General features: G+C 35.6%; 2 protein-coding genes across 2 annotated transcripts; both read right to left on the minus strand.

The window, feature by feature from the left end:
* Positions 1–797: 797 nt before the first annotated feature.
* On the minus strand, positions 798–6,184 carry LOC119077619 (putative gustatory receptor 28b). The gene is made up of 8 exons (XM_037184836.1): positions 6,160–6,184; positions 4,432–4,826; positions 4,110–4,372; positions 3,883–4,027; positions 1,284–1,472; positions 1,158–1,226; positions 970–1,056; positions 798–914 (listed from the first exon to the last, which is right to left on the minus strand). The coding sequence occupies exons 2-8, from the start codon at positions 4,807–4,809 to the stop codon at positions 807–809; spliced, it is 1,239 nt and encodes a 412-aa protein (XP_037040731.1). The 5' UTR covers positions 4,810–4,826; positions 6,160–6,184; the 3' UTR covers positions 798–806.
* A 1,885-nt stretch (positions 6,185–8,069) lies between these two features.
* Positions 8,070–16,570, minus strand: LOC119077618 (putative gustatory receptor 28b). The gene is made up of 8 exons (XM_037184835.1): positions 16,553–16,570; positions 11,963–12,357; positions 11,637–11,899; positions 11,432–11,576; positions 8,709–8,897; positions 8,582–8,650; positions 8,395–8,481; positions 8,070–8,334 (listed from the first exon to the last, which is right to left on the minus strand). The coding sequence occupies exons 2-8, from the start codon at positions 12,338–12,340 to the stop codon at positions 8,227–8,229; spliced, it is 1,239 nt and encodes a 412-aa protein (XP_037040730.1). The 5' UTR covers positions 12,341–12,357; positions 16,553–16,570; the 3' UTR covers positions 8,070–8,226.
* Positions 16,571–17,337: the final 767 nt, after the last annotated feature.

Below are 17,337 nucleotides of genomic sequence, written 5' to 3' on the forward strand. Positions count from 1 at the left end.
TAAATAGCTGCAATGAATGCAGCGTATGTAATGAACGAATTTCGAGTAATGTATCTGTTGCTCAAAACGCCAAGCTTTTTCATCTATAACAGAATCAGCATCAGTAATTAGTCTTTAGATATAGATGTAGCAACTCCCACCTTAGCATCGAAACTGCGTATCTCACACAAAAGCTTCCAGATTCGATTGCGATTGGTGATATCCATGATGCTCATAAACAAATTTGTAAGGGCAAATGAGTAAAATTGAACACGACCAACGAATGCTATAATCACTGAGCTTCTTCCTTCCGTTAAGTGGAACAATAAGCTCCGAAGTGTCTTATCATTTTCTGACTGTGAATAGTTTACCGACAAAAACATCCAACCGTAAATTGCAACATAAATAACCAGAATTATAATATCGGTCACTTTTAGCGATACGCCAGTAGCTTTGACAGATTTCGGCAAATGAAATAGATTGCAGCCAAAACATCGCGAATGCAAATACAGTGGGTAGAAGACGGAGACACGTCTACGTAGTCCATATTGCTGTGAGACTCCAATTGACTTGAAAAACCAATTTTGATCAGCTTTTATGAGTTTGTTTTTATTTAATTATTTATTTAGTGCTTCAATTTCGTGAAAATGTAATTAGGGAGCGTTCATAAATGACGTGCGCATTCTGTTGCTTCTACCGCAGTCTGTTATCAACTGTTTTCCAGAACTCCATTCCCCCAGTTTAATGTGAACTTCAAATATGAACAGTACCTTAGAAGTCGTTCAAATGTAACAAAACAAACATGGATGTAAAAAAACAAGATCCGACTACGGTTTCGTATCATTTGCAATGGTTGCATTCGCCAAGATATTTCCCGGGAACGACGAATCGAACTGAATTAGTATCGTTAAGTATGTGGTTATAGCGCCGACGATCTGGAATAAATTAATTCATTTTCATATACTTCGCTAAAACAAAGTCGCAACACACCGTAAACAACAAGGTCCAGTCGATCGGAAATAATTTACAAGTGGCAATTGGTGATTGATGTTTTAGTTGTTGAGAGAATAAAATGAGCTACAGAGGTTTTGTTGAAAAAGAAAAAGAAAACATTTTTAAGGAAATTAGAGAGCAAATTTTACATTAAAACATTATCAGGATCATCAGTTCCTGTTTACCTTCTCGACAGTTTCCTTATCGGCATAATTGTTGATAGTTTTATGAATGAGTACGCCTGTGTGCGCTCCCTAAAACAACGATTTTCATTAGCCAAACGGAAATACGAATACTTCTACCCTACACACTTCACGTTGCACTGAGCTTCCCATCCAAATTATCATCAGTATAAAGAAGTCGTAGTAGAATCCCCAGAAGTTATGAAATAACGAGCTATAGAACTCCTTTAAGACAAACGGCTCTGACGAAGAAACGCGATATAAACTAAATATACTCAATACGGAAAACGCGAAATCGCTTGCAATTAAGATCAGAACCTAAAAAAAAGAAAAACTTTTAGTTAAGTGGATCCTACCGAAATCGAGAAAACTCGGGAACACATTGTCACAATGACTTTATGTCCGGCAAGATAGTATATAGTTTTCTGCACGACGGAATTTTTATCAAATTTCGTCGATTCACATGATGTTGCTGTAGGTTTTACTGAAATTCTCATGGGCAATAGGCCTGTTCATTTTAGAGAAATAGTCTCAAATTCATCTGGCATGGTGTTTATCTGGTCCGGAAGGCTAAAATATTGGACCCGTATTTTTTTTTGGAATTTTAAAAAATAGTTTAGATCTGAGGAGCGAAGCATTTGTTCAAATGTACGAAAGCGTTGGTTAGAAGAGAGGAGAATGATGCTAAAAGTTCGTCCGGATCTATATTTTATCACAGCAATCCGTAGATCTAATCTGTAGCGAGCTAGCGACTTTGCACTGGAAAAAATCTATTCACTTTACAACGCGCTGTACGACGACAAACATCATGTGTTCCGCTTGCAGGTTAAGCACGTGTTTGTTGTGTAGTGGATGATGTTTGTCGTCGAACAGCGCGTTGTAAAGTGTACAGTTTTTTTCCAGCTCATTGTCGCTAGCTCGCTACAAATTAGATCTACGGATTGCTGTGAAAAATATAGATCCCGACGAACTTTTAGAATAAAAATCAAAAATAAATAGAAAATTGACTTGTCCATGTGAATGCATTCACAATGGTCGCCATTTTTGACGGGGCATTATTGTTGGGAATTACTGTTATTGTGGGGCATTATCGATTTTGTCCAAAAAAGCTGGCGTCCTCTAATGTCATTGTCAATGACACAATGAAATTCTCAGAAAAATTTGACATTGAGACATTTGAAAGACTAAAATATTTAACCGATTTTGATTTAAAAAAAGTTTCCTTGAAGGGTAGTCAAAAGCAGGGCTCCATAACGTTATAACTTTATAGAACAGTTCCAAGTTGTAACGTTATCGGTTGAACTTATTGTCTTTACGTCACAATTCTTACCGTTAAAAAATTCAACCATATCATGTAACGTTATAATGATATTTCTAATAATCGTTCAGTATTCTGAAACCGTAGTTCTTAAATATCGTCACAGGTATGTACAAATAACGTTATTGATGTTCGTTACGGGCGTAACGTTACGAGCTGTAACTTTTAATTTTCGGTTCTGGAAAAAACGTTACATCACGGAACAAAAAAATAACGATATGCCGGAACCCTGGTCAAAAGTAATAAATTTTGAACCTGATATGAAGTCAATCGTCATATGGTTCGGAAGATATTGTTGGAAAATGGAATACCACGAAAAATGCTAATTTCACTGAAATTTATATCGGGCTTAAAATTCAACACTTTTTACTACGTTTCATGGGAAAAAAAGTTTATCAAAATCGGTTCAGTAGTTTTTGAGATGTTGGAAATATGCCCTTTAGTGATGTTGCCCTCGATATAATTATAATAATTATTACAAACCCAACCGATAACGTTCAGGGACATGGAGAAAAATTTAAAATATTGTCAGTTCGTACATAAGACTCTAATAAAAATTAGAGTTAGCCAGAAAGTGCAATAATTTACATATTTGCAATTTCTCATTGAATAACCCTTTATTTCCTTTGATTCCTCCAAGACTCTTTATAAGAAAATTTCAAACTCATTACCATCGCGTGTTTTGCGAATTGAAACTCTTCAAGTTAGCGCGGTCCATATGAGATCGTGTGGCTTTCTCATATAATTTATAATATCAGAAATTATAATCAATTATGTCAACCTTTTGGAGGAAGTAATAAATCCTATTTAGAGCAATCCTTTTATCGACCTTTGTACATCCTATTCAACCTTTGGCTTCAGAACATCGACCGTCAACTACCTTGGTTTGCGTAAATGCCAATTACTTGATAAAGTAGTTGTTTAATAGTTCGAGGATGAAGAAAGTGAAAGTAACTTGCTCCAATCCTCATAAATATCGATGAAGTTTGATCCTAAGAATTTATGGCTTGATCCTCAGAAAATTGTGGAATAAATTGGGATCTGGAACAAACTTACGCGGTATTTGAAAATTTCGATGGTCAAGACCATTGTCTCTAAAGTCAAAATTGAAGATGGTTACCGAATTGACACTATATTTAATGGTGATCGTTAGTAATAGGTTATAAAAGTTGGTGATAACTCACTTTTCCCTACTTTTTCGTTAAAAACTATTTTTAGCAACTATTTTCCCTAACTTTACTCACTTTTCGACTATTATCCTTTAAATTTATCGTGGTATGCCTGCATATGAAACGTCAAATTCAAAATAAAGCTCATTCATAAATTTAAAAATGGCTAAGAGGAGTGAGTGAGTATAGTAGTACTGTACTAGGTTGTAATATGTTGTAACATACAGGTACAATATTTTACCTGAAACGTGAAACGTCGATTAACTAATCCAATAATATCTGTTAGCTGATCGTGTAGCCGAGCCATTTTCATAATTTTATCGCATGATGTCCCTTTATTCATGTGTTTGAACATTTTTATTGGTTGTATCGACTGACCTTCTTCACTGAAAGGATGTTACACTAAATTATACTGTGCTGTATATACCTTGATGGGTAACATTTTCAAATTTTCATGGAACAACTTACAGCAAACAATTGTTTAGTCCCTCATACCGTACTTTCAGGCTAAATAGAAGAAACGTGTACAAAGTTGCCGTAAGTCCATAGGTAATGTTTAGTAGGATGGATGGTGCTAAAAACAGCAGCACAGATGCTAGGTTCACGTGTCCAAAGGACATTACAATGGATACAATCAAAGTTATCAGTATTATTAGAAGCCACATCACTATAAAACGTTTCAGCCGCTGCTTTTGATTGGAATGATTTATCGTTTCATTCAAAGTCAAAAACTAAATTTAATTTTGAATTCATGTCATTGGAACCATTAGTATAATACAAAACGTTGTACCTTCAAGTCAAAGTCATTAATTGATTCGATAATATCCCAAGTAGCCGACCTAAACACAAGCTCGTCAACAACGAGGATGCAACAAAAAATGGATCGGAAAACCATTTCATATTTTACGCCGATTTCCAATAACTTCGATGAGGATACAACGTCGTGAATGTCAATATTTAAATTAAAGACGATGCAGGAAATGTACGCGAGTTCATGAATAATGAACAGAAAATGATCGACTTTTGTTAAATAAATTTCATTCGACGAACGGTTCAATATAGTTGCACTGAAGGGTAAAAGTCGGCAAAATCGAGATGAAATATAAAGTGGACGGATGGTGTCGTACACCGAGTCTGAATATTTTGCTGGTACATTAAGTGAGAACATGTTGATTGCGATGTTGGCTGAAATTTCGAAAAACAAAATCTGAAAAAGGAGATATTGTAACAATTTACGGTAATTCCACGTGATCTCTATGACAAAGTGATGAGTGCAATGACTGGAGTTTTGAGATTTTATTTAAATTTTGAACTGAAACTAGAGAGAAATACCTTCATTGAAATAACAGATAAAGTGTAGAGCTCACTGTATAATTGCCTATTACCTGTAACCTGTAACCTGGCATACCAGTCAATCAAAATTCAAAATAGATAATCCTTTCGAAAAACACACAATATGAAACCCAAAAATTAGTCCATTAAATGGATTCTTATTGTGAATAGAGTTTATCCAATTGGCAATTTGCAACGAACGGTGCGACGCGTAACGGAAACAATTAGAACATACTTATGTGCGATGGTGGCATCCGTGCAATGTGCATATCCTACTAAGGAGTTCAGGAATGTCCTGAGGACAGCTATTTTTAATAAAAAAAATATGTCCGATGTCACTTACATTACGTGCAAATCGCGAATAAATGGACTAGAACAATTTCACTGATTTTGTTGATAGCTGATAGATCGGTGTCAATTACTTCGAGTAGATCAATTACATTCTGATTTGACTTCACCTGATGCTCAAATTCCTATTATTAATGCTTATGCGAAAAAATAGTCAAAGTCAAAAAGTCAAATATCTACCGAATGTGACAACTTTATTCAAAAATTCTTTTTTTTCTTGAAAGCCTGTTTCAATACCACCATTTCGTGGAAAAAAAAATTTTCATGTGAAACCAAATGGCGTAGATTTTTCCCAAAAAAAGAGACCTGAAAATGCCTTGACCGTCAATTCGAAATCGATTTCATTAAATCACGCAGCGTTCAATCAAAAGGTATTGATTTAAGTTTTCCAAAAAGCCTTCATTTCACATGAAAAAAGTAGTTCCACGAAATGTTGGTATTGAATCAGACTTTCAAGAAAAAAAAAGAATTTTTGAATAAAGTTGTCACGTTTGGTAGATATTTTACGTCTAATTTTTTTTTATAAAAACCGCTTTTCCGGTGGAAAAACGATTTTCCATTTTCCAAAAAAAAAATGGTTCCGCAGTTTTTCATGCTCAATCGCAATAAATAAAAAATTGAAAAACTTAAAGCGAGTGGATTGACACAAGCTAGACTATAAGTAAAATTAACAATACTTCAGGCCGACATGATTTCAAATTTAATGTGAAGTAACGAACAGTCAGAGCAGAAGAAGAGGAGGGATCGAGCTTGTATAACACTATTGTCATACTCGATTCGAGTAGTTCATCTTAAAAACTCTATCAACAAGTTTCGTTGATTTTCAGAAAATACTCACCTTCAGCCACAACGAACGAATTCGCGAAAGAGACTAAACAACTCCACGACCATAAGATAATAACAAAGCGCTTGCCTATACAAGTAGTTTACTGAGTAATTGATCACGCAAAGTGTAGACAATGTACTAACCATTGACTAATTATGCGCAATATAGGTGGCTAACGTGCACTCATCGAAATAATAATTATTAGAAAATGATTCTGCCCTTATCATGTCAAAATTTCATTTCACCGACTCGTTGTGTACTTGACTTATACTTGATACATACAGGGAGAGAAAACTCAAATTGGACATGTTTTCTGTTTTGGGTGTCGTTCGTAAATTTACAGAAAATTTGTTTAACAAATGAAAATCTAGATTTTTTCCTTTTAGTATTTTATTCTTGTTCCAAGCGCATGCCTATACTAAATTCAGAAAATAAACATAGCTAACGCCGACCCGTACGAAACACCTATTCGTATCAAAAGCCTTTAATGTGAAACTCTTCATTTCTCTTACTTCATTTTCTTCTCTGCTGAAAAACTATTCGTGCTTTAAAATCACTTGCATTATCCACTCGTTGCCTTGCTATCATCGACAAATAAATTGCCGGAGGCAATATAGACAGCCCCGTACGAAGTCAAATTTCATAAATTCCTATTTAAATAGCTATATACCGCTATATTTACCTATATTTCACTGTAAATAAACATTTCACAGAGGAATATGCTATTATATAGCTCTATATGCCTGTATATAGCTCAATATAGCTGTATATAGGTATATATAGATGTCCATATATGGAATCCCTGAAACCCCTCACACTTAACACATTATTTCCATGTTAACAGAAACTCTCTAAGCATCATTTTTCCCACTTTATATCACTTTTAATAAAATCCAATATGGCCGCCGGTAGCCATTTTGTTAGGAAACCGAAAATAGTACCGACGCTTTACATTCGTTAATACCTTTCAAACAAAAAAAAATCATGAAATTCGGTCAAAATTTACTCGAGATATTGACAAAATACTCCACGTTCACTGTACGGCCGAGTAGCCAGATAAGAGCTCACTCTAAGAGACCTAGCTCACGCTCCGGAGAACATAATTTCATAAACTTTTTTTTCCCAGATTGGTACGGTCAATACCTATCTAATAAAGCTAAAACGAACGAAATATGTTCAAATTTGGCCGACCTACAAGCAAAAACTGCTTGCCGCCCTGTGCCTGTTTCACACCAAGGGGTCTAACTCACAAGTCGGTCATCCGATTTCCATAAACTTTTTTTTTGTCGATCGGTATTGTAAATATCTTTCATTCGATGTATAATTTACGAGTATAGCGTTTAAATGTCCGGAGATATCTTCGAAAAACCGTAAAGCACTTATTGGGCCCCAGCTCAGGAGGGGTCGATCCAAAATCACTCATCTTCGAACTTAGCCTGTCTTTTGACATTACCAAACGGGGAAAAAAAGAATTTTCAAAATCGGATGCGTTTTACTCAAGTTATCGTGCAGACAGACAGACAGACGGACGGACGGACGGACGGACGGACGGACAGACGGACATTTTTTTTCTTGCTGATTTGGCATCTCTGGACAACCACAATAGGTTTCCCCTTACTCAGGGAGTCCAATTCGACGTGTTACAAACGTATGCGTAAACCTATAAGACCCCAGTACTTCGTACGGGTCTAAAAATCTAATGAAATAGATTACAGCCAAAACATTCCGAATTCCAAACGCAGACTGAAATTTTTGTGGACATTAGGACTGAATACACTGTTCCAGTTTGATATAACTCAATAGCGGTCCACATAACAGCCTCAACTGCATGAAAACTTATCTATGGAGTGATCTAGTTCGAACAGGTAGCACGCAGAGAGTTAGTTCAATTGATTTCAAGAACCAACTTCGATTAGCTGTTATGAGTTTATTGATTTGGTGATTAAATTTCGTAAAAATGTGATTAGGGCACATTCATATTCAACAAAACAAACAGAAATGCTTTAATTATAACTTGTAAACATATAATAAGAAGTACGACAACGTGTACAAGGCGCAATCCCGACCAAATAAATTCGACTACGATTTCGTACCATTCGCAATGGTTGCATTCGCCAAGATATTTCCCTGGAACGACGAATCGAACTGAATCAGTATCGTTAAGTATGTAGTTGTAGCGCCGACCATCTGTTAAGTAATAAATTTATTCCTTTTCATATCCTTCGCTAAAACAAAGTCGCAACATACCGTAAAGAACAAGGTCCAGTCGATCGGAAATAATTTACAAGTAGCAATTGGTGATTGATGTTTTAGTTGTTGAGAGAATAAAATGAGCTACAGAGGTTTAGTTCAAAGCCAAAAAAATAAAACATTTTTAAGGAAATTAAACTTTTACATTAAATATTATCAAGACCATCAGTTCCTGTTTACCTACCTTCTCGACAGTGTCTTTATCGGCATAATTGTTGATAGTTTTATGAATCAGCACCCCTGTGTACGCTCCCTAGAAGTAAAGATTGTCATTAGTCAAACGAAAATACGAATACTTCAACCATACACACTTCACTTTTCACTGAGCTTCCCATCCAAATTATAACTAGTATAAAGAAGTCGTAGTAGAATCCCCAAACGTTATGAATTATGGAGCTACGGAACTCCTTTAAGTCAAAGGGCTCTGTCGAAGAAGCTCGATAGAAACTAAATATGCTAAATACGGAAAACACGAAATCGGCTGCAACTAAGATCAGAACCTTAATAAAAAGAAACTAAACTTTAGTTAGGAAGCTTCGCATATAGAAGAAATGAAGAAAAATATTGTAACGCACAGATCATCGTGTCAGTTAAATCTGACAACATTTGAGGATACTTTCATACTTGAAACGGTGAATAAACGAACGTGGATGGTGACAAAATGTTTACAATAGTTAGTCTTTGTTAACGCTTCACTGCGTGTTCAGAATTGCAATGGGGGTTTTGTCCACACGATGTGTGAACACATCTAGTGCGCAAAACAACCACATTTAATAACTAGTTTGGAAATTAGCTATTTTTAAACTATTGGACAAATTGGGATCATTAATGAAAAAGGCAACTGGTGAGGTTAGATCAAAGGACTATCTTTTGCAACGAATTTCAATCGCTATCCAACGTGGAAACGCTGCCTGTATTTTGGGCACATTAGGGAAAAGCAGGATAGATGATTTTTATTTATTGTAAATTTAATTTGTTTTAGAAAAAATCGTTTTTTTTACTGGCTGCATCATTATTGTGAGCAGTCTTTTTTGCGCATTTTATTTTTAAGAGTGATATCGCCAAATCTTCAGGTGATTTTTTTAACTTTGGAAACAAGCGGTTCCCGATTTTAATGAGTGATAGCTCGTTGGATTCGTCTTTCAATTCTAGGAAACACGTGTCTTTCACTTTTTCTTTAAAAAAATTGTTTTCTTTGAAAAGCGCTCAAAAGTGAAGACATGTCAGAGGGTACCGAAAACAGTTTTTCGGCAATAACTCAAGAAAAAATTATTTCAAATTGTTGTAATGTTGTACGATTGTCGGCATTGAAAAGACCTACAGGTGGAGTATACGCACCGCTTGGTGCTAGTTGATCCACTAGAGTTATGACTAGATATATAGTGAATGTTCGGAGAGTCCGCCTTCTCTGCAGCTTCGATGTACCACGGAACTGAGTATGGGGTGTTGTAGCTGGCCTCACCCACTATCGTTACACATATAAATGAATCCAGTACTTTTGGGCTGCAAGCCTACAGAAGTCTTGAAAAAAAAGTTGGTGCCAAAATGTAGATTTTTTCCTTCTGTCTGAGGGCCCAACTGCCAGAACAGCGTCTGGAACGGTTCTACGTGAGTAATTTTGTATCGTCTACTATTCCCTTACCGTATACGCTTCACTTTGACTCGAATATAGGTCGTTACAACATATCCAGTGTTATTAATTCTTGTGAAAAATTATTAAATTTTTCTCGGAGGATTTTAGTCAAATAAAGTGTTAGCGTATAGCAAATGACCTCAGGAGTCCGGAACAGTAATTAGTTTTTCAATTGGACCAATATTTGCTACGCGACAGGAGTTTGGAAAAACGATACGATCAAGTGGGAGCAAAGGGTTTTCCAAACTCCTGTCACGTAGCAAATATTGGTCCAATTGAAAGTCTAATTACTGTTCCGTAGTCCTGAGGTCATTTGCTATACGCTAACACTTTATTTGACTAAAATCCTCGGAGAAAACTTTAATGATTTTTCTCTTGATATTACTAATAGTGGATCTGATATATTCGCGACATAGCGAAGCGTTTTTCTATTGATAAGGTGAAAGAATAGTAGACAATAAAAAATGATTGCCGTAGTACCGTTCCAGATGCTCTTCTGGCAGTTGGGCCCTCAGAAAGAAGGAAAAAATCTACATTTTGGCACCAACTTTTTTTTCAAGACTTCTGTAGGCTTGCAGCCCAAAAGTACTGGGTTCATTTATATGTAAAACGATAGTGGGTGAGGCCAGCTACAACACCCCATACTCAGTTCCGTGGTACATCGAAGCTGCAGAGAAGGCGGACTCTCCGAACATTCACTATATTTCTAGACATAACTCTAGTGGATCAACTAGCACCAAGCGGTGCGTATACTCTACCTGTAGGTCTTTTCAAGGCCGACAATCGTACAACATTACAACCATTTAAAATATTTTTTTTCTGGAGTTATTGCCGAAAAACTGTTTTCGGTACCCTCTGACATGTCTTCACTTTTGAGCGCTTTTCAAAGAAAACAATTTTTTTTAAGAAAAAGTGAAAGACACGTGTTTCCTAGAATTGAAAGACGAATCCAACGAGCTATCACTCATTAAAATCGGAGACCGCTTGTTTCCCAATCACCTGAAGATTTGACGATATCACTCTTAAACTCATTTTTTCCTTCAGAGCAATCGAACAAAATGGAAAATTCAATCAAAACTCTAACGATAGAGAACGATTCACTATCTCATTGAAAGATGTCGCTGCAACAAAACCAATGTCATCAGAAAAATAATTGATTTTTTGCTCGACGGATTTTAGTCAAATAAAATGTAGACTGATCGAAGATGGGTACCGAACAAAAATTGTGAGGTCAACAACTCGCGAGATTTTTGACATTAGGCATATTCTTTATTCAAAATAAAGAATATTACAGCCAATTGTGCACATTGCCCTAAATAAAAGAAAAATCTAGTACTTCGTATTTCAACAGACATGAGTGAATATGTGCAGAAATTATTGAATTTGGTAACTTTATTTTACCTGAAACGCAAAACGACGATTAACTAATCCAATAATATCTGTTAGCTGATCGTGTAGCCGAGTCATTTTCATAATTTTATCGCATGATGTCCCTTTATTGATGTGTTTGAACATTTTTATTGGTTGTATCAGCTGACCTTCATCACTGAAACGATCGTACACTAAAGAATAATATGTTGTAACGGATTTTGATGAAAAACATTACCGTAAACAATTATTTAGACTCTCATACCGTACTTTCAGACTAAATAGAAGAAACGTGTAAAAAGTTGCTGCACATCCATAGGTAATGTTCACTAGCGAGTATGATGTTAGAAACAGTAAAATAGATGTTCCGTTCACGTGTTCAAGAGACAGTATAAAGGATCCGATAGAACATATCAGGAATATTAGAAGCCATAGCACGAGGAAACGTTTAAGTCGCTGCTTCCGATTGGAATGGTCTATCGTTTTATCCAAAGTCAGAAACTAAATTTCATATAAAAATCGTGTTAGTCAGCAGAATTTATTATACTAACCCAACCGTTGTACCTTCAGGTCAAAGTCATTAATTGATTCAATAATATCCCATGTAGCCGACCTAAACACAAGCTCAACAACAACTAGGATGCAACTTAAAATGCATCCGAGAATCACTTGATATTTTACGCCAGTTTCCAATAATTTCGATGAGGATACAACGTCGTGAATGTCAGCATAAAAATTAAACACCGTGCATGAAATGTATGCCAGTTCATGAATAATGAATAGAAAATAATCGACTTTTGTTAAATAAATTTCGTTCGACGATGGCCTAGCTATAGTTGCACTGAAGGGTAATAGTCCGAAAAATCGAGATGGAATGTAAAGTGGACGGATCGTATCATACACCGTGTTTGAATATTTTGCCGGTACATTCAGTGAGAACATGCTGATGGCGATGTTGGCTGAAATTTTGTTTGAAAAATATTTCAACAAAAGAAGAAATTGCAACAATTTAACGGACATTCTATACGTGCTATCAGTGAGTTCGTTCTTTATGCGAAAGTTAACACTTAACTTAATGAAGTCAAAAATGATGTTTTAATTAAATTTTGCAAAAAATTATAAAAATACCGCATTAGAATAGTCAACTAACGTTAGCATAATAATCCAGAGGCCAATTCCCTCTCTAGCAAACAAACTTCATTTTCACGCTGTCAAAATGCCACCTTATTGCTTTGTTTGTAGAATCACGCTCTGTTGACTAATTTCTAATTTCACTATGTAGTTAGGTTGCTAGAGACGGTATTGATGGAGCTTGTGTCAATCCGCTCGCTATACGTTTTTAGAGTTTTCAGCCATCTTTTAAGGTTAAAAATACGAAGTTGTAAAACCAATTCTCTCTTTCAAAAATGGTTCAATGCCATATTTTCTGACAAAAGTGCTTGGACTTATAACTTCGCGAACTGATTCTGTAATGTGTGAATCGATTTTGTCCTGCACTAGATACCGCGTTCATTTTCACGCATAAATACGGTATTACACGGTATCCCATAAAACTTTCTTCCGTCAAATTAGCTTTCAAACTTGACCTGTATAATCTGTATAGCTAGTGATAGTGTACGGTCAACGAATAATTTGTTTATTTTGAGAAATTACTCACTTTCAACCACAACGAACGAATTCGCGAAAGAAACTAACCGATTCATTTTAATGATATAATTTATGAAAGCCATAACACAATATTACAGCGTGTGCCAATACAAGCTATTAACATTTTATTTTTTAGAGTATGTAATCACGCATGCACTTTAGCCAATGGCACTAACGAACCATTAATCAATTACATACAATTAAACAATGTTTATGTGTTCATCAAAAAAAAATTATTAAAATTATTAGAATGTGATAAAGGTGTGGCAGGCAACATGAAAATTCAATATGTTTTCGTTGAAAGGATATTGTCGTTTAAATGGTCTACTCGAAACTCTAAGGACAAAGTTTTATTTATTATTCAGACGGTGCGTAATTAGAGAATTCAAATGCATTTAAACCGACAAATTTTACCTCCTAGAATTGAGTAGGATAGTTGTCTAGCTCTCGTAGAGTACAGGTACAGGTCTGAGCAGTTCAGACTGAGCTCACACAATATGCCAAAACGGCGGACTAGAGGATACACGACTCTCTGACTGCCATGTTACGAAAAAAACTGTGTACGGCATTATAGTGCTTATGAGAGCTTTAAGCTGCTTTTATACTCCAACAAAATATTCCACTTTTCTAATGGAATTCCAAAACAAATTCAAAGCTTTCGGAAGCTAATCCAAAGCACACGTTACCACCGCCTGAAATGCCTATGGATAAATCGCTTCATAAGTCGAAGTCTAGAAAATGAACTCTTCGCTTTCCCACAGAAGTTTAGTTCAAATTTATATGAAAATTTGTTTTAATAGGTTCTTGTGTTTCAATTTCAACACTCCATTCCCTAAATTCAGTCCATGAAATACATGTTAAAATGCTCGATGAATCTAGCATTCACATAAATATGAATCAACTTAGCTTTGGAACATTTGTCAAAATTCTAGTTCATTCTGTCTTCTGCTGTTCTTGAATAAAGACGTTATTCTACCTTTTCTAATTACGAACTGCTTTTATTTCACCAACGCTACGATAATATTGCGGGATTCCAATAGGTTATGGGCCCAGGAAGAGTGAAATAAAGAAAAATAGTGAAGAACGAATCAAAATTGCGATGGAATTTAAATACGCGATAACGAAACTGAATGGGGATAATTATTTCAATTGGCGTTACAAGATGCAGATGTACATGACGAGACAAGGCATTTGGACCGTCATTGAAGATGCGAAGCCCGATCCGGTTACCGCAGCATGGACTAAAAACGATCAGGACGCTCATTCGGTGATTGCACTGTGTGTTGAGGACAACCAAATACAACACATTAGAAATTGCAAATCTGCCAAGGATGCATGGACAAAACTGAAAGATTTTCACGAAAATGATTCCCCTAATAATCGTGTAACGATCCTAAGGAAACTCATGACAAGACGGCTGGAGGAAGATGGAGATGTGGAAGATCATGTTAACCAAATGAACGAATTGTTTCAGAAGCTGTTAGCTCTTGGTGAAGAATTCAAACCGGAGTTTATCTTGAGCGCTACACTAATCGGATCTTTACCAGAAAGCTACAACAGTCTAGCAGCTATATTGGAATCCCGTAATGAGGAACTGACATCTTCCACAGTGTGTTCAATGATAATCGATGAATACAAACGGCGGAAAGAACGAAAAGAAGGAGCAAGCAACGAATCGATCCTGAGAATCAGCTCTTCATCGTTCAAACGTGAAGTCATGTGTTTCTTTTGCGACAAGAAAGGTCACGTCAAGCAACATTGTGCGGATTATAAGGAATGGTTGGAGAAAAAACAGTCACGTCCTCAACATGCAAACGCGATTTTCGATGGCGGAAGCTCAAGCGAGGATGACGAATGTTCTCGAGAAGAATTTCTGTTTTAAGAATTAAATATAAATTGACTATACGGATTCGACTATGGCAACGTTAATGGACTATGAGATACCAAATGACAGTATCAATGTTGTGTAAATGAGGAGGAGAGTAAGAGACACATTTACAACATTTCGTTTCGATTATGACAAGAAGAGTTTGAGTTATTGGTGATGACCAAATGATTGTTGGCAACAGAATGTGAAACAGAACTTGAGCCATTGATGCAAGAAGATATATTGGCAACAGAATATGAAACAGGATTTGAGCCATTTGAAGTTTACAATAATTTTATTAGCCTGAAAAATAAGTTGACGTACGAGTTAAGGAGGAGAAACGTAACTGTGTCGAAGCCGGAGTTTAAGCGTGAATAATCAAACTTATTTTATTCATCTTATGTGATTGAGGAGGAGTGTTAAAATGCTCGATGAATCTAGCATTCACATAAATATGAATCAACTTAGCTTTGGAACATTTGTCAAAATTCTAGTTCATTCTGTCTTCTGCTGTTCTTGAATAAAGACGTTATTCTACCTTTTCTAATTACGGACTGCTTTTATTTCCCCAACGCTACGATAATATTGAGGGATTCCAATAATACATTCACTCAAATGCGCTGCAATGAGTGAAATGTTTTTTTCGAAATCATCTTCAATCCAAATTTGAAAATTTTCACACTGGTGACCCAAGAGGTAGTGGGACCTAGTTATTTTAGTTTATCGTCAGTCAAATAATAATCGGTTAATGTCCAGATACGAACATGACCCCAAAAATGTTTTTCCTCTACGGTTAAAGTTCCTATAAACACTTACACTTACTTGATAATTTGCGTTGAAAATTTACGTTTTTAAATTCTGATGTTCTTCATTATATTTTTTGGGGCACCCTATAAACCTACAAGCAAGTGTGAAATGGCTTTACTAATAGGAAATTTACCAATGAACAGTATCCTGGAACAAAATTTTCATTTTAAACGGTTTCTACGGCCTGAAAACTACTAAGAGTAGTGAAAAGAAGTGAGTTCATTTTTATGCGAAAGTTAACACTTAACTTAATGAAGTCAAAAATGATGTTTTAATTAAATTTTGCAAAAAATTATAAAAATACCGCATTAGAATAGTCAACTAACGTTAGCATAATAATCCAGAGGCCAATTCCCTCTCTAGCAAACAAACTTCATTTTCACGCTGTCAAAATGCCACCTTATTGCTTTGTTTGTAGAATCACGCTCTGTTGACTAATTTCTAATTTCACTATGTAGTTAGGTTGCTAGAGACGGTATTGATGGAGCTTGTGTCAATCCGCTCGCTATACGTTTTTAGAGTTTTCAGCCATCTTTTAAGGTTAAAAATACGAAGTTGTAAAACCAATTCTCTCTTTCAAAAATGGTTCAATGCCATATTTTCTGACAAAAGTGCTTGGACTTATAACTTCGCGAACTGATTCTGTAATGTGTGAATCGATTTTGTCCTGCACTAGATACCGCGTTCATTTTCACGCATAAATACGGTATTACACGGTATCCCATAAAACTTTCTTCCGTCAAATTAGCTTTCAAACTTGACCTGTATAATCTGTATAGCTAGTGATAGTGTACGGTCAACGAATAATTTGTTTATTTTGAGAAATTACTCACTTTCAACCACAACGAACGAATTCGCGAAAGAAACTAACCGATTCATTTTAATGATATAATTTATGAAAGCCATAACACAATATTACAGCGTGTGCCACACGGAAAACTCATATATGCACCCCAGACGAAGAAATCGGGAACAGCTTCACGATTATAGAACATTAGTTGTGTGCTGCATATTGATCTGAGGATCATACAATGCCCGCCTAATGATTATTGTTGTTGTGTGCTGGATATTATTTTTCAGCGTGCAGGTCTTAGCTGTATGCCTGTTTTATAATATAAAATGACGCCAATTTTTTTCAATTCAATAAACAACCTAATTTATCGTTTAATAGAAGAAATTGATTTAATTAACTTTATCAATTTTATTTGCGTTAGCAAAAAAAAAAACAAAAAACTTTTTCAAATTTTTTTTTTATTTTTAATTTTATTATTATTATTTGTTATTAGCCGTACATTTATATTTACATTCATCATATTAAATTGCTAACAAATTTTTTTTTTGCTTACGTTTCTTCCGGTCACCCACCCAAGTACGGACCGCGACCATCGATGCTTAACCTCAGTTTCTGACTGCCAACGACTTTACCACTGCTGCTATACTGCTTGCATATAGTGGCAGTCTTATTTCGAACCGTTGTTACTTTGCTTTATGCAGCACACAGGCATATTTATACCTGCATGCTGAATATTGACTAAATGAATAAAGTCGCCCGTATTTAGAATGGGTTATGCAACAACATTTAATTGAATTTATTTTCTATGAAATGTAGTACTTCTCC

Source organism: Bradysia coprophila, unplaced genomic scaffold, assembly GCF_014529535.1.
Source record: "Bradysia coprophila strain Holo2 unplaced genomic scaffold, BU_Bcop_v1 contig_24, whole genome shotgun sequence".
Lineage (NCBI taxonomy): Eukaryota > Metazoa > Arthropoda > Insecta > Diptera > Sciaridae > Bradysia > Bradysia coprophila.

Coding starts and splice junctions, on each gene's coding strand:
- LOC119077619 (XM_037184836.1), bottom strand. CDS start 4,809: ATGTTCTCACTTAATGTACCAGCAAAATATTCAGACTCGGTGTACGAC. Junction 1,473..3,882: donor ATCGACGTTTCACGTTTCAG/GTAAAATATTGT, acceptor TCTTTTTTTTAG/GTTCTGATCTTAATTGCAAG. Junction 1,057..1,157: donor ATAAGGAAACTGTCGAGAAG/GTAAACAGGAAC, acceptor AAACCTCTGTAG/CTCATTTTATTCTCTCAACA.
- LOC119077618 (XM_037184835.1), bottom strand. CDS start 12,340: ATGTTCTCACTGAATGTACCGGCAAAATATTCAAACACGGTGTATGAT. Junction 11,900..11,962: donor TTAATGACTTTGACCTGAAG/GTACAACGGTTG, acceptor TATGAAATTTAG/TTTCTGACTTTGGATAAAAC. Junction 8,651..8,708: donor GAAGCTCAGTGAAAAGTGAA/GTGTGTATGGTT, acceptor CTTTACTTCTAG/GGAGCGTACACAGGGGTGCT.